The sequence below is a fragment of the Triturus cristatus genome, chromosome 1_2 (genome assembly GCF_964204655.1).
Source record: "Triturus cristatus chromosome 1_2, aTriCri1.1, whole genome shotgun sequence".
In the NCBI taxonomy this organism is placed as follows: domain Eukaryota; kingdom Metazoa; phylum Chordata; class Amphibia; order Caudata; family Salamandridae; genus Triturus; species Triturus cristatus.
Genome location: NC_140580.1, coordinates 1135596488 through 1135623647, shown reverse-complemented (window position 1 = coordinate 1135623647; position 27160 = coordinate 1135596488). Strand labels below are relative to the sequence as shown.

The following is a 27160-nucleotide window of genomic DNA, read 5'->3' as shown; positions in this document are numbered from 1 at the left end:
TTTGCACCGCAAGGCAAGCCCTTTACTGTATTGTTGCTCTCGAGATGCTCTGTGGGGGACGACTGATTGCTTCTACGTATGATGGGGGGTAGGGATTTGACTGTGTTGTCATGGAATGTTAACGGCCTGGGGGACAGGATTAAGCGTGGTGTGGTCCTGCAGTACCTGAAACGTATCTCACCAGATGTTATCTTCCTGCAGGAGACACACCTTATAGGTAACTCCTTTCATGCCATGAATCGGCGAGGCTATCGTTTGGTGGCCCACTCGGGCTTCACCTCGGGCTCGCGGGGGGTGGGTATCATGATTAAGAACTCGCTCCCGTTGGAGATTGATGAGGTGCGCCATGATGAGAGGGGACGCTACACTGTTCTGGTGGGTAGAATGGAGGGTAGAGTGTTTGTTTTTATATCAGTGTACGTCCCGCCTGGGTTACAATCTACTACATTTGCGGATTTGGGGCGCCTCCTCCTGGACCTCCCGGGTGGCCTGCTGGTGGTTGGGGGGGACTTTAATGCGGTAGTTTCTGGGTCCATGGATCGCCATCCCCCTAGGGACCTCCCCCGGGCACAGGCCTGGCTGTCCGGCCTTTTAGATACTCTGGGCCTGGTGGATTGCTGGCGACTAAAGCATCCCGCACAGCGGCAATACACCTTCCACTCGGGTGCCCATGGTAGCCTCTCGCGGCTTGATTACATCCTTGTCCCGGCGGCCTATGCTGGGAGGGTGGGAGAGGTGTGCCATCTGGCGCGGGGCATTTCAGACCACTCCCCAGTACTGTTACATTTCGATGTCTTCCATAGGGGGGAGGGCAGGGTGGCTCCAATCAATGCTTGGCACTTGCGTGACCCCACTATTCGTGCCGACTTGATCAAATCCTTACAGCGATACTTTGATGAGAATGTGGGGTCTGTCCCTTCGGCCATCTCCCTGTGGGAGGCTTTTAAGGTAGTTCTCAGAGGGGAGGCCCTCTCCTTTATCTCCCATGCCCGGAGGCGCGAGCGGGAGGAGGTAACCCGGGTGGAGGCCGAAATTGCGGAGCTGGAGGGTGACCTGGGGAGCGGGGTAACAGACGCCAAGTTGCATGTTCTGCACCTCAAGCAGGCGGCCTATAGGGCCCTCGTCACGGAGGCGGCCAGGGGCCTCAGTAGAGAGCAACAGGGGCGACTGTATGATGTGGGTGATAAGGCTGGTAAATTGATTGCGTGGTTGGACAAGAGGGAGAGAGCGAGTCGTGTGGTTCCTTTGATTGAGGGGATGGATGGTGTGCCTGTCACCGAGCCGGAAGCCATTGTCTCCTGCTTCGCGGATTACTTCCGCGAGGTGTACTCCCCGGTTTCTCCCTGCTCGGAGGAAGATTCCCATGCCCTGCTTCGGGACATCGCGCTGCCCTCCCTTACGGTGGAGGACAGGGATTTGCTGGACGCTCCTCCCACCTCGGACGAAATTGCCCTGGCTATTCGCTCGGTCGCATCCGGCAAGGCCATGGGCCCCAATGGTATCCCCATCGAGCTTTACAAGCTGCGACCGGATGTACTGGCGCCCCACCTGCGCGCCATGTTCCTGGCGGCCCACTCGCAGGGCTCTCTCCCGCCGGACCAGCGTCTGGCCACAATCGTGGTGATCCACAAGGAGGGGAGACCCCGTGAGCGGGTTACATCCTATAGGCCTATCTCGCTCTTGAACGCGGAGCCCAAAATCCTCGCCAAGGTACTGGCCAACCGGCTGGTTGGCGTGGTGGGCGATTTGGTCCACCAAGACCAATCTGGCTTTATACCCCATCGCAACACGGCTCTTAATCTTCGACGCTTGCATGGGGTGCTCGCGCGTGTCCCGTTTGTGCGGGAGCCGGCCATCTTGGCGTCCTTAGACGCCACCATGGCGTTTGACACGCTTGAATGGCCATACATCTGGGCGATGCTGGCGAAATTTGGGTTTGGACCGGGATTCATTAGCTGGGTCAAATTGTTGTATTCGGGCCCATTGGCGCAGGTGGTGGTGAATGGGCGAGTCTCGGCCCCCTTTGCGCTGGGGCGGGGCACGCGTCAGGGTTGCCCCTTGTCACTGCTCCTGTTTGCATTGGCCTTGGAGCCCTTGGCGGAGTGGCTGCGGTGGCACCCCTCTATCCGTGGTCTCCGCTGGACCCCCGAGCATGAGGACCGCGTGTCCCTCTACGCCGATGATATCCTTTTGTATCTCGCCTCCCCGCGTAACTCGCTGATTGTCCTGGTTGATGTTTTGCGCTCCTTCGGTCGTAACTCAGGCCTTGTCATCAACTGGGCGAAATCCTGCGTGTATGTGCTCTCCGGGGAGGCTCCGGCCCTACCACGGGACTGCCCGATCCAGATTGCCTCCCAGGGGTTCCGGTACCTGGGTATATATATTACTCTAGACCCGGAGGCCCGCTACGAGCGGAACTTGCTACCCCCCCTCCAGCGCCTGCGGGAGGACGTTGCGCGCTGGCGGCGTCTTCCGCTTTCACCGCTTGGCCGAGCGGCCTTGTTTAAGATGATGTCCTTGCCGCGCTTTCTGTATGCGCTTCAGAACACTATGGACTTGGTTCCGGCGCGCTACTTCCGTGAGGTGGAGAGCCTGCAGCGGCGCCTGTTCTGGGACGGGAGGCCGCGTATTGCTCTGGCTAAATTGACGCTCCCGTGGTACGATGGGGGGGTTGCCCTCCCGGACATTAAACGGTATTACTGGGCCTCCCAGCTAGCTGCGATTAATCATGGCCTTTACGGGCCCGCCCTGAACCCGGCATTTGAAATGGACAAGATGCTCCTGCCCGGTGGCGACTACAATCGAGCGCTCTACTCTGGCGCGCCCGACTCCCGTCTGACGGGACCGACGCGTGTCATGGTGCGTGTCTGGCACGCGGCTAATGCAGCTATGGGGTGGAAGGACCGTTTGACCCGGGCGACACCGCTATATGCGTCTGAGAGGTTGGGCTCCCTGTGGACATCGAAGGGCTTCGAGAAGTGGGACACGATCGGAATCAGTACAGTGGGAGACCTCTGGACAAGGGATGGATTTAAAACTTTTGAGACGCTGCGGACGGAATTTCAGCTGCAAGGCAGTGAGTACTTTCGGTACTTACAAGTCCGCCACGCGCTGGGCTCCGTCTTCCCTGATGTCGCGTCCATTCCGGAGTCTTCCCCCCTGGAGGACAGAGTGCTGGATGGCCATGTCCCAGACAGCACGATCTCCCTTATATATAAAAAACTGATCAACGACAGATCGTGCCTGCTGACTAGTCTCTGCGAGGCCTGGGTTGCCGATGGGCTGGAACTGGACGACGAGGACTGGATTTCCGCGGTGGCCTCTCCGAAGGAGGTGGCCATCCCGGCTCGCCTTCGCTTCGTCCAGCTTAAGATCCTCCACCGGGTCTACGTGACGGGGCCAAGGCTTCTACGTATGGGCTTTGTTGGTGACGGATTGTGTAAGCGTGGCTGTGGTGCCTTGGCAACTTTCATGCATATTCTGTGGGAATGCCCACAGGTGGAGCGATTCTGGCGTGGTGTGCATGAGGTCCTGCGTGTGGTGACGCGTGTTGCGCTGTTGCCTGAAGCGAGGAGATGCTTGCTGAATGTGTGGGAACCAAATGACTATTCGGTCCCGCAGACGCGGTGGGTGACTCTGGGATACATGATAGCTAAGCGCGACATTGCTCAATTGTGGGGATCCCAGTGGCCCCCAGCGGTGTTGGCCTGGAAAGAACATATGGATTGGTGTATGTTTCGTGAAAAGGTAGTGTATGTGGCGAGGGGTAAGCCTGGGGCGTGGGTGAAAATCTGGGGCCCCTGGAACGCCTATCGCGGGGGTATTTGTGAGCCGCCACTGCTACCGGCCGCCTCACCAGCTCCGTCCCCCTAGCCGACCCCCTCCCCCAGCCACGGGCATGTGGTTCCCCTGTCCCTGACCTATTCCCATTCCCCTCTTCAGAGTTTGGCTGCTGGTTGGGATCCCCCACTTAAGGAGCACGTGCCGTCACTTTGGATGGCGGGTTGCCTTGCGGGTGTGGTTTTTTGTGTTGTTCTGTTTTGAAACCGTATTGTGGGCTTGGAGTTATGTGGCCTGCGCTATTGATATCTCCTGATTTACCGATCTGCACCGCCAAGAGACTCTTACTGTAGGTATGTCATATGCTTCTGCTACTCTAGCGGCCGGCCGGATGGTTGTAGGCCCATACTTGTAACCTTTTCAACATGTAATAAACGGTTTCAAAAAAAAAAAAGATTGATTGGATGAATGTGACATTAATTTACCCCTTGTTTGTAACACATTTTCTTTTATCTTATTTGTATTGCCAAAACTGGGTTTAGTAAAATTGTGGGTTTCAGAATAACATTTTGGGGTTAGATACTGCATCATTAAGGCAGCTCATCGTGGGAGTAGTTATTCGTGATGGTATTCCTAATTGTTCAACTTTTTTCCTAACTATCCTGTGTATATTTTACTGCATTTCTCTTCACTGTATTTAGGAAGCCCAACGATTTATTCATACTCCTTAATTTTTTTAATTTTTCATGCTCTCTTTTGTCTTTTCATTTCTTATCTGTTTCCTACGGTAGCTAACAAAAGGGTATTACATTAGATATGATGGAATTTATCTTATGTGGTTTTATATTGATATGTAATTTGGGGGAGGAGTTGGCCTAACGCCAGGCAGGCAACTAGAGCCAAATTTCGGGGGGGGGGCTGAAAAAATTTCGGGGGGGGCTAAGTCTTCCAGCCACAGGCAGAGCGGCTGTAAAAAGGGGTGAAAATACAACAAAAGCCTCATTAACGAGTAAATGGTCTTTTAAAGACCTGTTAAGTACTCGGGTCCGGCTGCAATTAGACGGAGGCCAGCCCGCGAGGCTGTCTCAGCCGGGCTGACACACATGAAGGGGGGGGCTGAAGCCCGGTGAGCCCAATGGGTGTTGCGCGCCTGCCTTACGCCTAGGGCGGTCTACCTCGAATCTGCGGAACTGGGGGGCATATCTACAAGGCGGTGATACAAAATTATCGCCGCTTTTTCGGCCGTTTTCGGCTGAAAAGCGGCGATAATTTTATCGCCTAATCAGCAAGGTCACGCTATTGTGTGAAACCTTGCATTAGCGCACAAATTTTTAACGCCCAGCTTTGCATCTCTAATGAGATGCAAAGTGGGCGTTCCTGACCTGACATGACTGGAGAAATGTCACTAAGCGACATTTCTCCTATCATCAAGCCCCACGCTATGAAGCACAGTGGCAAGATAAGTAGCGATAACCCCTGTTATCGCTACTTTCCTTACACCTGCTTCAGGACTGACTCAGCCATGATATCCTATGGAAGGTGGATATCATGGCTAAGTATGTGAGGCCCTATCATCAAGCTAACGCCAAACTTCGTGAGATTATCGCTGGGTTTCCAGTGAAAATCTCACGTTAGGCAGTCAGCGCTAGGATTTTTATCGCTTTTGAGATAAGCGTTGCTAATAGCACGCTATCTCAGCGATAAAAATTGCACACTGGCCTGGTGCTTAGCGATAATTATCGCCGGTTGTTGCTGATATGCCCCTGGGTTCGCGTCTCGGCTCCAATACCCAATTAGGATTAAGTTAGTGCTATATAAAACTCTGTAAAACAATTGAAATATGTATTTTTAAAGAGGTTGTAGGATGTTTTTATCTTTTGGTTTCATTGTAACATATAAAAATGTGTTTTATATTATTTTCAGCTTTGAGGAAGCGGTTGTATCCCTTGAAACACGTGATGGCTGGCTGTATCTTTATGACTGAAACTAAATAAAGACATGCTTGAAGAAATACAACAAAGACCTCTCTGGCTCAATTTGGGAGCTCACAAATGAAGAAAAAAGATAAAGGACTGAGTTGTACCTCCTTTTGATGAAATTGTGTTTTTGCACTTGCACTTTTTTCTCTTTCCTGGTTCTGGGGCTCTGTCTGTCACTCCAGTCACGCCCCAATTTCATCTGCAAGGCCTGGGACTCGCTCGCATAGGCCTGACGCAACCTCCCTCCACCACTAACCACTGACACTATATAACTATATCTCATAGGGCATCCAGCCAGGGCTTTCAGGCAAAGAGCTGGAGGATACAGATATATTGTTGGGGGTGTCTTCCTTGTTTGGGTGTTTTAAGGTGTGGGTAGGACCTTGCACAAACCTCTGCCATCTTCCCCTCATGTCTGTAATGTTTGGACCCTTTCAGTTCGACCAGGATTAATCTATCTGGATAGACTGATTTTGCAGCAGTCCATCTTTTGGGGCATTACATATATGTACTAGATTTACAAATGTCCTACTGTTGAGTTGTGTATCGGAGCAAGCCATCTCATGGGGAGTCTGTGCAATTTTTTATGCACCTTGCTCACCATTAAAAAATTATAAATGCAGTTCCTGTTGATTTCACTCGTTCTTTGTTGACTAAGACTTTGCCAAGTGTAAGGTTCTAGTTCAAATGCATCTGAAGAAGAAGAAAAATAAACAAAAGAGATCCCATGAAATCTTAATTTGGCACAGAGCGTGCAAGTCGTAGCAACACCAACTGGCAAAAAATGCGTGCTAATCCCTGCGAAACCAATTAGCAGAAAGCATGCCAGTCTCTGTGAAACCAACTGGGAGTGGCAAACGCTGTAGCGAAGAATAGATAACGCCCAGTAGACAAAAATAGCTTTGATTAATGGTATATACCACAATTCTCCACTAGGTGGCAGCATACCCTAAACTAAACTAGCTACTAATGTCAGTACCTTTCCTACAAAGCATGTAGCGAGGTGACATAATTCACAACATCCTGCATCATCCTTGGCTACTCAACCTAACCAGCGTGTGTATATAACTGCTGAACCTCTTGCCACATGAGCTCACCTTTTTCACACCTTACACCAGGGACGTGGTGCTGAGCGTGTCACAGCGAGCGTTGCACCTTGTTGTTGAGACTCCCCCTCCCAGAAGACCCCTCGCCAGGGAAACAGCTGTGGATTTGCCACGCAGGGCGGGGCCGATTCACAAAAGTAATCTGAGACAAAATCCTAACTTTATGACTTTCGGTATTCACAAAAGGCATTTAGGAGTAGCAAAGTTAGGATTCCTAAATTCTACTACTAAATGCCTTTTGTGAATACCCAGGGTCGTAAAGTTAGGATTTTGTCTCAGATTACTCTTGCAAATCGGGCCGCAGTAATCACAGGAGATTTCTTGAATTAACTTCATAAGTTTATTCTTTAGGAGAGAAAGTCCGGGTCAACCCCCTCCTCAAGTCACAGGCTCCCTCTGCCTTCCACTATTACATAGTTTAGCATTCCAATATAGAAACTCTAAAAGCTATCTGCACGACATTACAATTAATTTAACTGTCGATGTCCTTTCGTGATGTGTCACGCTCATGTGCTTGCTGAACACTGTGTTTGTCTCTCTCCAATGTTTTCCCTTAGTCCCTCTAAGGCAGAGGTCTTCAAACTTTTTTATTCTGAGCCCCCCCTAAGCAAAATGTTTTGAGATCGGGCCCCCCTCCAAAACTTTATGACAAGGATTGGGGGAGCGGGAGGAACATGGCTGCGTGCAGGGAGCGGGGCTTTGAGATGATTTCAGGAATATTTTTTCTATAGCTTATGAATTCCACCAAATATGAGACTTATAAAACAGCAAAAGCATAAAACAAAACCAGATATCCCAAACAAACTGCTCCCCATAATTGGGGTGTTGTGAGCCCCTCACACTCTTTGACCCCAATGCAAGTATACCTGCTGCACTAATGATAACTGAAGTCCTGAGTAGCCGGCTATCTCCTTTGCCTTTTTTACCTCTTCCCCTCCATGATGGATCATCACCTCTGTCCTAATGCTTGAAAGGCCAATAAGCTCTGATGCCCTTTTTTTTTTAAATGTAGACAGTCATAATTGTGATGCAGTGGGCCCCCCAAAATCCATGGGCCCCAGTCATGCTGCATCTGCTCCTTTATGATAACCAGCAGTGGCCACTTACACACTTGGCAGCAGTACCAGCTTCACTAGTAAATGTCTCTTTAAAAAAAAAAAAACACTTATATTGTCCCCTTCTTTGGGATATCTCTCTGAAGAAGCGGTCTCTGGCCATTTGTAAACATATTAAGAGTCTGCATACAGTGCTCCCTATTCTGAGCCTTCTCTTTGACAATATCTATGAATCTCGCTCCTTTCTTTTGTCTCCTAGACCATTACTGTGAGGCCCCAAGGTTCGAGAGGATTAGGGCTTTGCATCTGAATGCACCCTGCTGGCCTTCTACCTGCCACCACATGGACTCAGCTTTCACAAAAAGATGCCTCTGCCTGAAATCAAAGTGTGGGTGGTAGTGCAGAAAGTTAAAAAAGAAACCATGGAATTATGAGTTTCTGCAGCAGCGTTTTCCACATAATTATCAGTGTACTGCATTTGCTACATAATCTGCAGATTTCAACAAAAAAATCTTGATTCTAGCTCAAACGGAACAAAAGTTACTTAAAGCGTGACAAAGTGTTCCAGAGCAGTGGAAGGCCCTTTGCAAAGATTGACTGGTAATCTTGTAGTTGCTTACTGCTGTATTTGGGTGCTACACTGGTATTAATGAGGTGAAATATTTCCCCTGACAGCGTTACCGTGAGTTGAAATGACAAAATAATGAAGTAATGCTAACCACAAAATGTGGCGCATTGTGCCGCATAATTTACCTTTTCTTGCTGCATCGATTAGTCAAACCTGCAGCATAATGTTGTCCTATTCTGCTGAATAATTCCAGTGGATCTGCTTAAAGCTTTATGGTGGCAAAGATCTATTCTTTGTAATATTCTTTGTAGATGTAATGTAAAGGAGTTATCAGCTGGGATGTTGTTGATGGGCAGGAGGAATCAGGGAGTGTTTTTAATGGGGTCCTGTTTCTCAGGACTTTCACTGGCACAGGTGTTACCCGAAGGAGGCCTTTGCCCTTCCTGAGTGTAGGAGGGATATTCCATATCCCATGGTCCATGTTGCCTTTGGAAGACCCATTGCTGATGCCCTAATATGTAATTCCTTCATCATACCATCCCCACTCCCTTAAAGATACAATGCTAGATATTTGTCTCATTTAAAGTGACCTAAAGCCCGTATTGACTTCCTTGGTTGGATTTGGAGCTTGAACTTGAGGTGTGAGGTACAAGGACAGCAGAGTTACCGCCACTGGGTCCCTTCAATCAATCAATCACTGCATTTGTAAAGCGCGCTACATACCCGAGAGGGTCTCAAGGCGCTGGGGAGGGGGGGGGGGTGCTACTGGTCGAAGAGCCAGGTCTTGAGGAGTCTTCTGAAGACCAGCAGGTCCTGGGTCTGTCGTAGGATGGTGGGAAGAGTGTTCCAGGTCTTGGCGGCGAGGTAGGAGAAGGATCTGCTGCCGGCGGGGGTTTTTCGGATGCGAGGGACTGTGGCGAGGGTGAGGTTGGCTGAGCGGAGGTTTCGGGTGGGGGTGTGGAAGCTGAGTCGGTTGTTGAGGTAGGTGGGTCTGGTGTTGTGCAGTGCTTTGTGTGCATGGATCAGGAGCTTGAAGGTGATCCTTTTGTTGACGGGGAGCCAGTGCAGGCCTCTCAGGTGGAGTGTGATGTGGCTGCGGCGGGGGACGTCGAGGATGAGTTGGGCCGAGGCGTTCTGGATGCGTTGGAGTCGTCTCAGGAGCTTGTTAGTAGTTCCTGAGTAGAGGGTGTTCCCGTAGTCGAGTCTGTTGGTGATGAGGGCCTGGGTAACGGTTTTTCTCGTGTCGAGGAGGATCCATTTGAAGATCCTGCGGAGCATACAGAGGGTGTTGAAGCAGGACGCGTTGACTTGCCTGGTCATGGAGAGAGTGGAGTCGAGGATGACCCCCAGGTTGCGTGTGTGGTCCGTGGGTTCCGGGGCTGTGCCTAGTGACGTGGGCCACCAAGAGTCGTCCCAGGCTGATGGGGTGGGTCCGAGAATGAGGACCTCTGGCTTGTCTGAGTTCAGCTTCAGTCTGCTGTCCTTCATCCAGTCGGCTACGGCCGCCATTCCTCTGTGGAGGTTAGCTTTGGCGGTGTGGGCATCTTCGGTGAGGGATATGATCAGCTGGGTGTCGTCGGCGTAGGAGATGATGTTGAGGTTGTGTTGTCATGCGACGTGGGCGAGGGGGGCCATGTAGATATTAAACAGCGTCGGGCTGAGGTAGGATCCCTGTGGGACGCCGCAGATGATCTCGGTGGTTTTGGAGCGGAAGGGTGGGAGGCGGACGCTCTGGGTTCTGCCGGAGAGGAAGGATGTGGTCCAGGCCAGGGCCTTCTCTTGGATACCGGCGTAATGGAGGCGTGCTGACAGGGTGCGGTGGCAGACCGTGTCAAAAGCTGCTGATAGGTCCAGGAGGATGAGGGCGGCTGTTTCTCCTTTGTCCATCAGGGTCCGGATGTCGTCAGTGGCGGCGATGAGGGTGGTCTCGGTGCTGTGGTTGCTGCGAAAACCGGATTGGGAAGGGTCCAGGATGTTGTTAACTTCGAGGTAGCGGGTCAGCTGTTTGTTGACAATCTTCTCGGTCACTTTTGCCGAGAAAGGGAGCAGGGAGATGGGCCGGAAGTTCTTGAGGTCCTTGGGGTCCGCCTTGGGCTTCTTCAGAAGGGCGTTGATCTCGGCATGCTTCCAGCTTTCTGGGAAGGTTGCTGTCTAGAAGGAACAGTTGATTGTTTTCCGGAGGTGGGGCGCGATGGTTGCGCTGGCTTTGTTGCAGACGTGGTGAGGGCAGGGGTCCGATGGGGATCCGGAGTGGGCGGAGTTCATGGTTTTGATGGTGTCTTCGTCGCTGACGCTGGACCAGACAGTCAGGCGACTGGTGCGAGTGGTAGTCGCAGGGGTGGTGGACTCGGTGGTGGGTGCGGGGGGGTCGGAGTTGAAGCTGTCGTGGATGTCGGTGATCTTGCGGTGGAAGAAGGTGGCCAGGGAGTCGCACAGGTCTTGAGATGGCGGGATGTTGTTGGTGTTGGAGCTGGGGTTGGAGAGTTCTTTCACGATGCTGGAGGCTTTCATCCCCTCCAGCATGAAAAGAAGCCAATGCCACTCCAAGCCTCAGGCCTTCAGACAGCAACCAACCACCAGGACAACAAAAGGATGTCACAAAACTGACCACATAAAGTACAATTAAGAGGACAAACAGCACAGTGAGGAATCGCATACCTACAGGAGAACAAACAGCATATGCATTAAAAGGTTTGTCCTGCAATCTTTTAAAGTTCAAGCAAGGACAAACAGACACTCCTATCTCACAGCACCTCCGATGGAAAACTGGAAGTGGAAAACGAGCTATTTGAAACTAGAAAAAGACCTCAGAACAAGTACTTAAAAGAAATCAGTAAAAGTAAGCAGACAATCCGGAAAAGAGAAAGTGTGCAAACTCCTTTTCACCACAACCTGCTTGCCAGTTGAACACACCCTGTGGTTCAACCATCACCATTTACCATCACCTGTAAGAAAATACAGAAGTCAACACAGTTTTAAGGTGGAAGTCACATGGGGAACACCCGCAGGGGACGTAGGACAGTGCTTAATAACTGCCAGTGCTCAGAGTGTTGCTAATAAACCCGTGGCTGGTGCTGCAAGTGTCAGGGGGCCGAATACCAAGGCTGCGTAGTCTTGATTCCACCTCATATCTCTGTCATTCACCTCCAGACGCCCATTGCTCCTTTATCTCACTCTTCCAGTTTCTATATCATCCCTGTTTCCTTCCTTTGTTACAGTTTTTCCATCTTTCTCTTACTCTTTCTTTCCACCTTTTGTGTTTTCTCTCTCTAGGGCGAAAGTCTGATGAGGAAATATAAGTGCTGGTCTTAAAAATGAGTGCCGTTGGATCACATCGCAACATTGGATTAAATGAGCACAACCTGCCACTAAGGCCCTTTTAGTGTATGCTACATGCACTCATGCGGGCTCAGGACACTGCATGAGGAGGACCTACACCTGGTGCGAGCCCGCCATCTCAGGACAGCGCATGAGGAGGACCTAGACCTGGTACGAGCCCGCCATCTCAGGACAGCGCATGAGGATGATCTAGATCTGGTGTGAGTCTGCCATCTCAGGACAGCGCATGAGGAGGACCTAGACCTGGTGCGAGTCTGCCATCTTAGAAGCCTACTAACTCAGGGAAGCGAATTAGGAGGACCTAGAGCTGGTGTGAGCCCGCCATCTCAGGACAGCATGTGAGAAGGATCTAGACCTGTGAGCCCACCATCTCAGGACAGCATGTGAGAAGGATCTAGACCTGTGAGCCCACCATCTCAGGACAGCATGTGAGAAGAATCTATACCTGGTGCAAGCCCACCATCTCAAGACAGCATGGGAGAAGGATCTAGACCTGGTGTGAGCCTGCCATCCCAGGACAGAGCATGAGGAGAACCTAGACCTGGTGTGAGCCTTCCATCTCAAGACAGAGCATGAGGAGGACCTAGACCTGGTGTGAGCCTTCCATCTCAAGATAGAGCATGAGGAGGACCTAGACCTGGTGTGAGCCTTCCATCTCAAGACAGAGCATGAGGAGGACCTAGACCTGATGCGAGCCCGCCATCTCAGGACAGCGCATGAGGATGATCTAGATCTGGTGTGAGTCTGCCATCTCAGGACAGCGCATGAGGAGGACCTAGACCTGGTGCGAGTCTGCCATCTTAGAAGCCTACTAACTCAGGGAAGCGAATTAGGAGGACCTAGAGCTGGTGTGAGCCCGCCATCTCAGGACAGCATGTGAGAAGGATCTAGACCTGTGAGCCCACCATCTCAGGACAGCATGTGAGAAGGATCTAGACCTGTGAGCCCACCGTCTCAAGACAGCATGTGAGAAGAATCTAGACCTGGTGTGAGCCTGCCATCTCAGGACAGAGCATGAGGAGGACCTAGACCTGGTGTGAGACTTCCATCCCAGGACAGAGCATGAGGAGGATCTAGAGCTGGTGTGAGCCTTCCATCTCAAGACAGAGCATGAGGAGAACCTAGACTTGGTGAGAGTTCAGGCGGGAAATGGTGGCTACACCCTCTCCCCTTTGTGTGTTTCCTGCCAGGGCAGGGGACAGGATGCCCCTGAACCGGTTCCAGGCAGTGTATGCAGAATGTAGGCACTGGAGAAGCCTACGTGCAACTCTGAAAGGCATCCTATGGTGCACCCACCCAGTTCCAATCCACATAGTCTGTCTGGGGAGGTGGGAACACCTCCCTGCAACAGGATCCCTATTGTCCAGCTGCCGTGGCTGGAGTTCTGCCCAGCAACAGGCAGCCAGAGTCGTGTGGGTGGCGGGTAGCATCCATTTTGTACTACGTGTGCACTTTTAAATTGGTGTCTAAATTCTGCTGCTTTTCCCATATCGCCCTTCTAGCAGGGGGGAATCATGCCCTCAGTCCCATGGCTGGATTGGGGGTATGATTCCTACATGTTTGACACCAAACACGATATGGTTCTGTGTAGCCATTCTCAAGTTATCATGCTATCGCGATATACTTATAATGCGGTTAAGAGTATATGGTATGGCTACACTACAAACAACCCAGCAATGATTTTACGAAGGTTGTAGAGGGGCCCTACTCAGGTAGGGGTCCCCCCTCACACATATCTCAGCACCCTGCCTTGTAGGGTTAGCAAGGCCTGCTTTAGGGGTGACCTATGAGGATATATGTGTTGTATTAAGTGGGATACAGGATACCTATATCCCTGTAAGGAGTGCAAGCACCACCTTACCCAGACTACAGTGGTGGTCTGGTGGTGTCATTTGGTATGGCTGTCCCAGGGGTGGCACAATAAGTGCTGCAGCCCCTGGTAGGCCTCTGAGGGACCCATGCCCTGGGTACCTATGGTACCATCTACAAGGGGCTGATAGGGTGTCCTCAGTATCCAATTGGAAGGTACCTAGGGTACTCACATCGGTTTAGAGAAGAAGCAGATAGGCTGGGGTCCTGGATAGCAGGGCCACAGCCTGGCTAATGTCATAAAACAGTCAAAACATCAGCAAAAAGTTGGGGGCAACTATGCAGTCGATGCCACTCTCCTACACAGTGTTATTTAATCACACTGAGACAACATGACAAATCATTTGACAAAAATTAATCGACATATATTTTAGTGAAACAAAATCATCATAACAGTGCCCAAGGGGGGAAGAAGGGAGGGGCGGGAAAGTGGTTTTTATGCGGTGGTGAGGTAAATGAAATATAGGTAGTGATATCAATATCTCAGTTCAACAGTAGGGCATATACAATTTGCAGGCCCAAAGGTCAATCAGGTATTAATCACAGTTCATCTATGCATATTCGGCCATGTTATATATACATCCATAGTAAAAATGAGTACTGATGAGAAAGACTGGCGAGAGACGAAGTGTCGACGTTTCGACCCCTGTATGTGTGTAGGTTCTTCAGACCCTTACAAGCGGGGTCTTCCTCAGGATGGAAGTTGGGAGTGCGGGGGCACCGTGAATGGCTGGGGATGGGGACTCTCACAATTAACTGGTGGAAGCGCAATGGACTCAACACAGAGTAATACAATCCGCAGACTCCCCTGATTCATTCCGGCTTTCTGACTTTATACAGATTGGCCATAATTGTGCTTGGGATCCATGTTTATTCTGGACCAGTTTAAACACAACACTTGAAGTTTTTCTCACTCCCTCCTTCCTATGTTTGGGAACCATTGAGTTCATTGCGCTTCCACCAGTCAATTGTGAGAGTCCCCATCCCCAGCCATTCACGGTGCCCCCCGCACTCCCAACTTCCGTCCTGAGGAACTGTGATTAATACCTGATTGACCTTTGGGCTTGCAAATTGTATATGCCCCTCCCTTCTTCCCCCCTTGGGCACTGTTATGATGATTTTGTTTCACTAAAATATATGTCGATTAATTTTTGTCAAATGATTTGTCATGTTGTCTCAGTGTGATTAAATAACACTGCAACAATTTACCCAGACTTGTTCGAATATTTTACTTCAAGTACTATTGTCTATTTTTTCTTCCCCTTGCACATGATGCTTTGAATACTGGGACCTCCTTTATAAATACTGCCTTGTACCCAGGTCCCATGGATTTTTGGGTTTACCCTTTATTTGTAACCTGCCATCATAGGACAGCGCATGAGAAGGACCCAGACTTAGTGCGAGCCTGCCATCGTAGGACAGCGCATGAGAAGGACCTAGACCTGGTGCGAGCCTGCCATCTCAGGACAGAGCATGAGAAGGACCCAGACTTAGTGCGAGCCTGCCATCGTAGGACAGCGCATGAGAAGGACCTAGACCTGGTGCGAGCCTGCCATCTCAGGACAGAGCATGAGAAAGACCCAGACTTAGTGCGAGCCTGCCATCGTAGGACAGCGCATGAGAAGGACCTAGACCTGGTGCGAGCCTGCCATCTCAGGACAGAGCATGAGAAGGACCCAGACTTAGTGCGAGCCTGCCATCGTAGGACAGCGCATGAGAAGGACCTAGACCTGGTGCGAGCCTGCCATCTCAGGACAGAGCATGAGAAGGACCCAGACTTAGTGCGAGCCCGCCATCGTAGGACAGCGCATGAGAAGGACCTAGACCTGGTGCGAGCCTGCCATCTCAGGACAGCGCATGAGAATGACCTAGACCTGCCATCAGAATCTCTCAGCCAGCTATCACAGGCACATTGATGAATTAACACAAAAATAAAGGGGGTACCTTGGCTTTTCTGTTTTCAGTTTATATTTGTTGTGAATTCTGGTGGGGTGTTTTCAGTGTTGTCCAATGGTGTCAAAAACTATAAAAATCATTGGTTATCAGTGTTTTTACTTTTTCCTGCATACATTAGCTGGTGGATGGTGTTTTTCCAGTGCTTACAAAGAAATTGTCTTGCTTTTCATTTCTTACCTCATTCATTCCTACTGTCAATTTTTCCTAGGTTCTTTCCCATTCCATTGTACCCTTTCATTGAATTTGCTCTTTCACGTAATTTCATTTTTCTATAAACTCCCTGCCTGTCTAATTTCCCACTACTCAAATCTCTGTTTCCAGCAGTCCAGTCCCAACCCATATCAAGGACATGCTTGAATAGATATGTTTGCACCTCATTAAGATTTAATTTTTGTAGATAAAGGTTAATGATGCACATTTAACACCTCCCAGCTGCTCTCTTTTTCAGGCAAATGGCAATGAATATTTTCTGCTTAGGATGTGAGATATATATTTAGTATGAGAAATAATTTTAAGTAGGGTGCTCCTTACTGAGTTATTGCAAGCCAGTGTCACTCTGATCTGTTCTTTGCTTTGAGATACCAAGAGAGAACTGGGCAAATAAATGCATTTTACTGTCTGATCTGCGCTGATTGTTGTTGCCTGGAGGCATAAGAAAGAAACCTGCTACAACATTATTATATGCATCCTGTGAGCTGCAGGGACCTTGGTGAGGGCAAACTGTGCTGCTGCATGAGGAAGCCTTTGAGGAATTGTCATCACCTGTAGGATGCCTTGAGTCATTTGCCTATGCAGTTCACAAAAGGAACAACGTTTATTTTACATTGTTGGACTGTGTAGGAAGTTTGTGTTTATTTGAGGACCTTTAAGCGGTGATTTTACCAGGTATGCTGTAGGTCTTTGTTCTTTGAAAGCAGTGTGGGAACTCTGTGGCTGCGGCATATGCAGCAGGTGCACAGGTCACTTTACCTTTGTATTCTGTGAGGTGTTGTAGTGCATCTTCCTTCTTGGGGGTAAGATGAGCACCGCTCAATATACTTATATCAAATGCATTCAGGGTTTTGTGCAGGTGATGTTGCCAAGTGTCAATCTTTATTTTCACACCATAAGTTTCAAGCTCCTTTTTGGAGGGTAGTGGGCTGAGTGAAAGTTGAACTTGCCAATCCGGGGGCTGTATCTACGTCAGTGTGCAAACTCAGAATGGGTCCATGCACCTGAGTTTGCTGAAATTGAACTATCTGCAGCACATGCTGGGCAACTATGAGCTGTGCTGTCTGCAGTTGAAATAGTAACTCATGAATGTCATGTGTTAGCATGTGCACTAAGCAGAGTAGCTTCTTCAAAACCCGCGTGTACCCTCTGTGCATGGTGCATGGACAGTGAACATGCTCATGAGATGGCTCCTGGTCTTTACATACAAAGGGATGCATCCCCATAAAACATGCTTTTTAGACCATCCCAGTGTAGACCTAAAACACTGGAGTATTGGGTGTAGTGTTTTATGTGAGGATATTGATTGTGGAGACATTTATGTGCACAGAGATCTTTGCTGCCACAATCCTGTTACCTGAATTACAGAAAGAAAAGCTCTGCCCTGCTGCCAAAGAAGGAGGATGGAATATTGCAGGAGCTCCTTCCCTTGTCTGAGGCACTGCTGAGAATTCAGCCTCCAGCCTGCTGACCCCTACATAGCAACATGCAGTGAACAGTGAGCCGAAGCCATATGATGCGAGCAATGCTCACAAAACGGAAGTGGACCTAATTGCTTGGGATCCAGGAACCTTGCAGATGTACGGAGGGGCATTTGTGGGTGACTTAGCATGGCCTATGTGGGCCATAGAGGGAGCATTCACCATAGAATAGTTAGAGGTAATGGCTGCACTGCACTTACACTGTTAATCACCAGAGAGTGCCAGAAAAGCAAAAACGGCAGCAAAATCCCGTGCTTTCCAGTTTCTACTGAAAAAAAAATATTCCCTTTGATGGTGTTTTATTGGTTATAATCACTTTTAATTGAAAATCCGAAATCTTAGGGATATCTATACTATGGGAAAACCAAGCATGAACAAACAACTACGTCACTCTGGAGAGAAGGAGACGGCACACCCTGCCTCCTGTGGGACAGACAGAACAGGATGTCAGTTGAATCCTGGGAGTTCTTATGAAAACAGGAAGAGGAGGAGTCAGACTTTGTGTGAAGATTTACCTCCTTAAATAAGGCGTGTGACAAATAAGAGGGACGAGGTGGAAACGGGTGCTTCCGGTGGCAGTGGTGGTGTTTAAACAGTTCTTCCAGCCAGGCTAGAAAGTGCTACTGAAAAAGTCAATTCCTGCCAGAGTCTATGTCATAAGAACAACACCATGTGAAAGATTAAATATGCCCGCGGCGTTCTTCTTCTCCACTTAGACAGATGCCTCATTAACAGCTGGGGTAAGGGATGGTCCCTGGTGTACCTGTCCGGTTGAGCCATTGCAGTGATGCCCATTGTTAGATCCCTTGGCTGATACTTGGACACAGAACAGCAGTTTCTTACAAGGCATAAAATGAAATGAATCATGTCACCGCTATTTGCTTTGTTTGATATAGTACTGTGTTGACATTTCTGATCAGAGATCGATTGAATCTCCAGATTGTTGTATCCTTGATAAGGGATGCCTTAGGCAGGGCAGCCTGCAGCGGGCCTCTCCAGTGGGACACGATAGCCACATCCATAGGAACCCTAAAGCTCTTGCTATAGGCCTTAAGAACAGAATGAACAGATGATTGAATGACCTTCCTGGGATCTAGGATCATCTTTCTGGCGTTGAAGAAGGTGGCCCTGTCCGGCTCTCTGTGGACATGTTGGAGAATATCTTCTCCGGGGACAGCTTTCCAAGATGATGTGTTAAACTGGTCAGTGGATGTGAATTCAGTTCTCGGAAATATATGGTTTTCAAAAAGGAATATACCAGCCTCTGGATTCTGATTCTGGAGATGTTCCATCATGCTTTGCCAATCTTCATGTTTGTAGGGCACAATGATCTCATCTAGGTCGTTGAGTATGACATATTTGCTTCTGTACATATTTCTGTAGATACAGTCGTTGAGTGTTACCGTCTGTCCATAGTAGCCAATGTCTTTAGGATCCTTCGAGTATTTCCATGCTTTTGTCGTATTCAGGTACTCATGAATCGGCCAAGGTACCACTTCCACCGTCCCTTCCGCGGTGTAGTACTGCAGGATTTCATCCAATGATCCGCTACTGTTAGTTCGATATATCATGACCTTTTGTGCTCCAAGCAATTTATACATCTCTATTGACTGTACCACCTGTAGGATGTTATTGTAATTTCCGAACAAGTTGGAAATGCATACCGTAAAATTTCTAGAAATCGGCTGAGGGTTACGATTCTTAATTTCAAACGCGGGTAGTTGGTCACTGTCCCCTTCAGGTGACCAATTAAGAGAAATATACTTCGGGTCACAGTTAGGTGGCTCAGAGCAAAGCACATCTGCTGGACCATAAGGAAATCCAAACCTATCAGCATGAATGTCGATAGTAGCCTTCTTTACGGACAAGTAGCCGCGTCGAGACCGACAGTGAAGCCAGCAATACAGCTCTTTCACTTCTTGGCGGTGAGCAATTGTAATGACCCGAATTCTCGGTGTTTCTCGGTCATCACGGAATGCACCGACTATGAACATTCTTCTGTTTTCCAAAGGTGTGATTGTACCTCCAGAAACTTTGCCAATGTATGTGTACTTCTCTTTATTTTTTAATTCTGTTGCATGGGTTAAACCTGAGTTGTCCGTTTTTATTCCCCTTGCTATCAAATACTTGCTTTTTATTGTGTAGAAATTCATACTGTACAGCGTTATCAGGAGTATAACTGTGGAAAAAACGAAGACACGTTTTCTGTTGATAGTGGACATTTTCAAATTTGATTTTAAAGCAAAAATCCACGCTGATGGTCCAAATGGAGATCTAAAAAACAGAAAACATAACAAAAAAGTGAGGAGAGAGTTAGATGTGTTTTTTCTGTTCTCATGAATTATGCATCCACCCTGATTTTTGAACGCTCACCAAATGGTTGCCAGTGTTTAAATACCCCCCACCTCTACTTTTGAAACATGTATGGATGAAAAGGATATATGCAAAAGGTGGGCGATGAATCATTAGTATAGTGTCAGTGCACAAAAGCAAAACAAGTAAGCGAGGTGCTAAGGAAACTGGGAGAGAAAGAAAGTTAGGTACTTGTAATCCTAGTTCTGCATCATACTTGATCAATCATTCTAAATTTATACGTTTACAATATCTCTAAAACATCTTCATTACTTTTGCTGAAAGGCAACTTGGTCAAGGCAAAGCCGTCTAACTTTAAGGCCACCATTTGAACCATAATAGCATACGTTTGAGTGAAACTGACTCTAACAAGAGGAGCTCCTGAAGCCACATTGTCCCATCGCACCAAATGTATGACGTTACATCGCATACATTCACAACGCGGTATTTTACACTGTGTTTGTTACAACGCAAGTCGTTACAACAAACTGCGCTGGAGGGCGCTGGACTTAGGAATGGTATGATTGACTATTCCAACTCCAGTCTACGTACAGTAGGGAAGGTGTTGGAATAGTAAATCATACTATTCCTTAGGTTAGAGCGCCATCCAGCGCAAGATGTTGTAACGACTTGCGTTGTAATGACCGCGATGTAAAGCCTTTGCGATGCAATGCCCGCGTTGTAATGGATGTCTCCCATCACGCCTTGAAGGTCAGTTAGGCAGTTACTTTTGGAAGTCATTCAGAGGATATGCAAACTCCTAAACGCTAACCATGGGTCAGATTTATCAAAGCATCACGGAACGCACCAAGACAATTTGTGTCGCTGCTCTGCGTGAGAGGAGGAGAGCAGGAATGTGCCATATCTACTCAGAGATGACGCATTCCTCCTCTCCCTGTGCTGACACACTGAATGCGTCCTAGTCCCAATGCTGACACTTGTGCGCCATAGTGCAAGGGCGCCTGCTCTACAGGCAGGATTGGTTTTGTGCAAGAAGGCACTCCTTCCTGCACAAGAACAATCCTTAGATGAGATGATATATTCTCATCTTTCTATGTGTGCTGCACAATGCAGCACACGTACAAAGAGGAAATAGCGAGGAGAAATGAAGATATTTCTCCTCGTTATGCCTCTGTTGGGAAGGCGTAGCATTTTAACCCAATCCCAGGTTTAGTAAATCCTGGATTGCACAAAAACCCATGGGTGGCTGCATAGGAAGGCTGCTGTTCCACCCATGGAATGCCTTTCCAACGCAGAGTAGCACTGGATTTACTAACCCATGCAGACCCACGCAAGGTGGCTTTGTGTGGCTTAGTAAAAGCCCTTGCGTTGACTTGAGTCACGGCAGGGGCAAAGCAAAGTGTTGTGCCCTGTGACACAAGTAGACACTGGCAGCCAAGTAAAGTTCAGGAGTACCTTTATTCTGTAGCTGTTTCAAGTAGATGAAGATGGTACACAAGTAAATCAGGTAAGTAGTCCAGATAAACGGGTGATGTAGATGTAGGTTAGCAAGTAGTCAAGCCCTTAGTTCCAGGTGACAGCAAACCCCACCAGGAACAGCCTGCCTGCTGCTCAGCCCATCTCTGTCATTCCTCACTCACACAGACACCCAACATTCCGTGCATCACTGTGTTCTCAACATTCTACTCTGAACACACACACTGGCTGAGCAGCAGGAAGATAGATAAACTACAAGATATAAGTAAGCTATGCAGGGCATAACACATCCCCCTCCTTTTAAAATGAAAAACGAAAATTGCAAATACAGATAAATATAAAGAGAAAAACTATACACAAGAAAAATTACAAATGCAATTAACAGTTCTAAACCCAGGGATGTGCAATTAAGTAAACATCACAAGAGGGTCAGGGCCATTAGAAACAGAAAGAATGGAAAGCTTACAACCAATAAATAGCGTAAAATAACCCATCCTCTCCCAATAAATATAATGAGAAAACTTTGTTGCAAGTTGCAAAGAGCAAAAACACACCCTGCAACTTCGATCCCTACTGCAAGGGAACAAATGAATAAACAAGATTCCTCACATAAGGAAACTTACATACGTTGTGAAGATAAAACCAATCTTTCCCCCCTCATTTGAGGTGCAAACACTTGGGACAGTGACCCATACAGTCCTCCCTCCTGTAAGGGTCTGAGACTTTAACCATGTATATGGGACCACAAACCTAGAAAATACACCCTGTGTAGGGGAACCGTACCCATAAACCAAAACCAACCCAGTGAGAGGGTTAAATGCTATGTTAAATGGAGGAAACCTCATAAACATACCCCATGTAAGGGTTACCAATAGAAAAACTATCAATAGGAATAGTATCCATGAACCAAAACTAACCCAGAATAAGGGTTAAATGTTATGTTAATTGATGAAGACCCAATAAACATGACCCATGTAAGGGTTACCAAATAGAACCAAACTAACAACTGTAGAAGGGAACCATACCCAAAAACCCACCCCTGTGTAGAGGCTGCGTGTAACACTTAGTGAGGAAAGAGCTCATAATACCCACCTCAGCTTAGGGGCGTGAGTAACTCATTCCCAAACCCATGCTCATCCCTAATGTAAGGGAGAATGTAGTGCAGCTACCCACTAAAATAAACTAGATAAGGACGTCCTTTGGGAAAGAAAACCCAAACTGTGGAAGCTGGCACATGTAAACTGTAAACCCAAATCCCTCAAGGATGGTTGCTAAAAAATACATACACTATGTACTAACAATGAAAAACCATTGCTTTTAGAAAAAATAAAAACATAGACTGCGCTGGTGAGCGATCTCTCATCCGGATAACGCTAGAACAAACTTAAGTGGTTAGAACAGGGCATAACACAAAGGCTTCGTACCTCTGGTCTTCTGTTTATGAATTCAGAGAGGATACCGCTACTCGCGATCGATTCCTTTGATGGCAGGTAAGTGATTTTTCCTTCTCCTTCTTGGGATTCTCTTCAATATACAAAGACAGGAGAACCAAGCTTAACCACCGTCGGTCCATGGAAAAACATAAAAAAGTTTACACGTCTAATCCCGAATCATAATGGACCCTATTGGGGATTTCATAGCCTATGATATGATGCTTAGCAAAAGTATGAACAAATGTCCATGTTGCTGACCTGCAGATTTCTGGGATTGGCCAGCTGTGACAGATTTTAACGGATCTGCGAAATTCATCTAATTTTTTATTTTTTAACTCTTTTTATTAACATACATCGGCAAATAATACAATACAGGGAATCGGGCAAATTATACATCATAATACATATTGGTGGAAGGATATACAGACATTACACAGGAGAGGAACATCACGGGGAAGTGGGGTCGTCTAGTTCAATGCAACGAGGTGGTGTACAGATCTCTCCTCTATAGCTATTCCACGAGCCCCAGATATGGGACCACTTCCCGGGGCACCCCCTTGCCAGATACACCGTTTTTTCTCTGAACATACACCAATCAAGGTTTCTTTCCCAGGCTTCTAAGGTAGGTGGATGTGCAGCCCCCCACAGTTGAGCAATATTTATTTTGGCCAACATGAACCCCAAAGTGGCCCACTGCGTCTGCGAGGTGTTCAAATCTGTGGGCTCCCATATATTTAGAAGGCATCTCCTTGCCTCCGGACGGTGGGAGATGCGTAACACTGTGCTGATTATATCATGCACTTGAAGCCAGTAAGAGCTGATATGTGTCCATTCACAGATAATGTGTATGAATGTGCCGGTTTGGCCACATTGCCTTTTGCATTCTCCCTTGTCAGCCCACCCCATGCTCACTAATCGAGGACCCGTTATGTAAATTCTGTGAAGGATTTTGAGTTGAACCAGTCTCAAGCGTGCTGGAATAGCTACCACTCTGGGGGAGGACACCGCCAACTGCCAATCTTCATCATCCAACTCTATTTCGTCCTGCACCCTCTTATCCTTCAGTGTTTGAAGAGGGTCTGCCATGTGGTTAATTAACTTTTTATATATTAGTGAGATCGTTTTTTCGGGGAGGTGGCCATCCAAAACTCTGTCCTCCAGTGGAGAAGCCTCCGGGGGATCAGTTCCTTTGGGTAAGGAGGACTGGAGCGAGTGTAGAACCTGTATATAACGAAAATACTTCGTGTCTGCCAGTTCATATTCACTCTGAAGCTCATTGAAGGTCTTGATCCCTCCCTTCCCCCACATACCCTCGATAGCTGAGATTCCAATAAGGTCCCACCTGTCGAAACCCTTCGTTTTCCTGAGATCGCCCAGTTTTTTGAGTCCCAAAGAGGGGTGGCTAATGTTAACTTGTGTCTCCATCCCAGAGAGCCAGTGGCATCATGCCAAATTTGAACTGAATGTTTTGTGGGGCCTGTTAATAAAAATCGTTTGGGTCAGGAGTACAGAGCTCTACCATAGTTCCCACCGGGAAGGAGCCACTTGTCCATGGCGTAGCTCGGGTCGTCTGCTCGACCAAACATACCATGGTTAATAGCCACCAGTTGGGAGGCCCAGTAGTATTTCCTGATGTCTGGGAGACTGATGCCTCCATCGTACTAGTTTAGCGTTAGTTTGTTTAGTGGAATCTGAGGTCTGCCGTCCCATAATAGGTCCCTTTGCAGGCCCTCAATTTCCCTAAAGTAAGACGCTGGAACTACATCTAAAGTGTTTTGTAGGGCATAAAGGAATCTTGGCAGGGCCATCATTTTGAAGAGGGCGGCTCTGCCCAGGAGTGAGATGGGGAGCTTCTTCAAGTTGGCAATGTCGCTTTTGGGTTTCTGAAGAGGGGGGAGAAGATTCTGGGCATATCTGACTGAGGGGTTAAGTAAAATAAAGATCCCTAGGTACTTAAATCCAACAGTGTTAATTTGTATTTGGCAGTTTCGGGGAGGAACAGGAGGGTCTCCCCTCAAAACAAATAGTAAGGATTTCCCCCAATTGATGGAGAGTCCCGAAAACCTTCCAAAGATTGTTAGAATATCTAGAACTACTACAAGGGATTTTTGGGGGAAAGCCATATAGAGCAAAATATCATCGGTGTACAAAGATATGCACTCTTCCCATCGGGGGACCACCTCAGCCCTGTTATCATCGGATCCCAACAGATCCAAGCAGCAAGGGGTTCTAAGGCCAAGGAAAAAAGGAAGGGGGATTGTGGGCATCCCTGACAAGTTCCCCGACTAAGTGAGAATGCAGCTGACACTTTATTGTTTACCACCACTTGTGCCAGAGGCGCCGAGTACAGAAGGCGCACCCACTGGATGAACTCTGGACCAAAACCAAACTTAGCCAGGACTGCCCATAAATAGGGCCACTCAATAGTATCAAAGGCCATGGTTGCGTCTAATGACACAATCACGGCTGATTCTCGAAGGGTGTGGGCTCTATCACCCCATGTGCTCTGCGTACATTTAGGGCTGTGTTTCTATGGGGCATAAAGCCAGATTGATCGGGATGTACTAAGTCGCTGATCACTTTTACCAATCGGTTAGCCAGGAGCTTGGCCAAAATTTTGGGCTCAGCATTCAGAAGAGAGATGGGCCTGTAAGAGGCACAATCCGTTTTGACCTTTTCCTCCTTGTGAATGGTGACAATAGTGGCTATCCTTTGTTCCAGGGGCAGCATTCCTGCTTCTCTAGACTCTTCAAACATTGTTTTTAAGTAGGGGGCGAGTTTATCTGGCCTAAGTTTGTAAAGCCCGATGGGGAGTCCATTTGGGCCCAATGCTTTCCCTGAGTTTAGCGTGCGGATTGCTTGTGCAATCTCTTCCATTGTAAGGGAGCTATCCATATAGTCTCGGTCGTCAGGGGAGAGACAAGGGAGTTTGATGTCACGAAGTAGTTCCTGCGAGTCTGCCTCTGAGTGGGAGGATATTGTCATATAGACTGCTTGAAAATGATCAGCAAACCTTTCTACTATCTCCTGCGGCTCTGTGATTTGGACGTCTCCCTCTATTCTAATCTGCGGAACAAGGCGGCTTGCCCATTCCCTTCTATCCAGCCATGCAATGAGTTTCCTGGCCATATCTTCCAGATCATAAAGCCTACCCTGTTGTTCCCTGCTAAGGGCTTTGGCCCTATCTGAGGCCAGCGTTTTATAGTCGTGCTGCTTTAGGCTTAACAAGTGAAGCTTATCTGGCGTTACCCCCGAATCCAAGTCGCCCTCCAGCCAATAAATGTCAGCCTCAGGCTCAAGGACTTCTTTTTGCTTATCTCTCTTAGAGCCAGATATCAACGATAGAGCCTGTCTCCTGATTACAGTCTTAAACGCCTCCCTCAAGGACTGGGAGGAAGACACTGACCCCACATTGTTAGTGAAATATTCGTCCATGGTCTTAAGAAGGTCTTTACTGATCTTAGGGATACGAAGGTACAAGGAGTTGATTGGGGCCAACCTCCCCGCCGTGCACCAACCTATAAGAAGGTGGATCCAAATTGGTGAGTGATCAAAAATACCTCTGGATAAATGTTTATTGTCGCTTATGTAGGTGACTTGTGCAGCTGGTACAAGGCAATAGTCTAATCAGGAGAGACTATGGTGAGCCCCCGAGTGAAAAGTGTGCTGTATCTGATCTGAATGGTAGAGCCTCCAGCCATCGACCAGGCCCATAGCTTCTAAGAAATCCAGTAACCAATGGGTAGCCCGTCCCACCTCCCGGGGAGGATATCTATCTAACGTACCGGAGACAATTGCATTGAAGTCACCCCCTAGAATTTGGAGCCCATCTGGAATAGTGAGCAGGACCGCACCCAAGTCAGCGAACGTTGTACCCTGTAGGCCTGGGGGAACATAGATGGACATAAAAGTAATTAGGCGGCCCTCTCACATACCAGTGATGCCGACATATCTGCCTCGATCATCCATCCACGTGGAACTCCCTGCCAACGGGAAAGTGTTTCTCATCATGATACCCACACTCCTGGACCCCGATGTGAATCCCGAGTGTGCAATGATGTATATCCCCCCCTGTATATTGCCTTGCACAGGTTCCCAACTAAATGTGTCTCCTGAAGTAGGACCACATCCGGAGCGTGTCTCTTAATGTATTGGAGGACTACACTTTGTTTAATTTTGTCCCCTAACCCGTTAACATTCCAGCTCCGAACTTGGACATTTTTATCCCCATTATCCTTGGTATGTACACGGCAATGCCAGCAATCCTCCGCATTCGCTTTTCCAGTAATTCTTATACCGATGTAACCATATACTGCACCGATGTAACAAAAAAGATATAAAACAAGCAAACAAAATACCCCAACCCAACAACCCCCTACCCCGCTGCCCTGCACTCTGGGCTTAAAACTGCCCATCAAAAACTTGCAGAGTGCCTGTCGCCCTAGAGGAATTCAAAGGAAGAAAAAAACAGGGAGAGAAGTAGTGCGCTCCGTGTCCCTGCCCTAGACAATGTCTACATTGCACCCCTATCGAACGAATAACTTAGAGCCATATGAGAACTACCAGCTCCCTTAAATAAAGCACAGATATCCCAC

General features: G+C 48.2%; 1 protein-coding gene across 4 annotated transcripts in view; it reads right to left on the bottom strand.

Annotated features, from left to right (window-relative positions):
• Positions 1-17640: 17640 nt before the first annotated feature.
• LOC146868825 (uncharacterized) overlaps positions 17641-27160 on the bottom strand; it is a 259599-nt gene continuing 250079 nt past the window's right edge. For 2 of the 4 annotated variants that reach the window (XM_085613845.1, XM_085613844.1), the window contains 2 exons: positions 22557-22656; positions 17641-19617 (listed from right to left, as the gene is read on the bottom strand). In XM_085613845.1, the coding sequence (XP_085469971.1) occupies positions 18207-19565 (1359 nt within the window). In that variant the 5' untranslated portion in view covers positions 19566-19617; positions 22557-22656 and the 3' untranslated portion in view covers positions 17641-18206. The remainder of the gene's footprint in view (positions 19618-22556; positions 22657-27160) is intronic. The other 2 variants (XM_085613847.1, XM_085613846.1) reach the window with 1 other exon arrangement.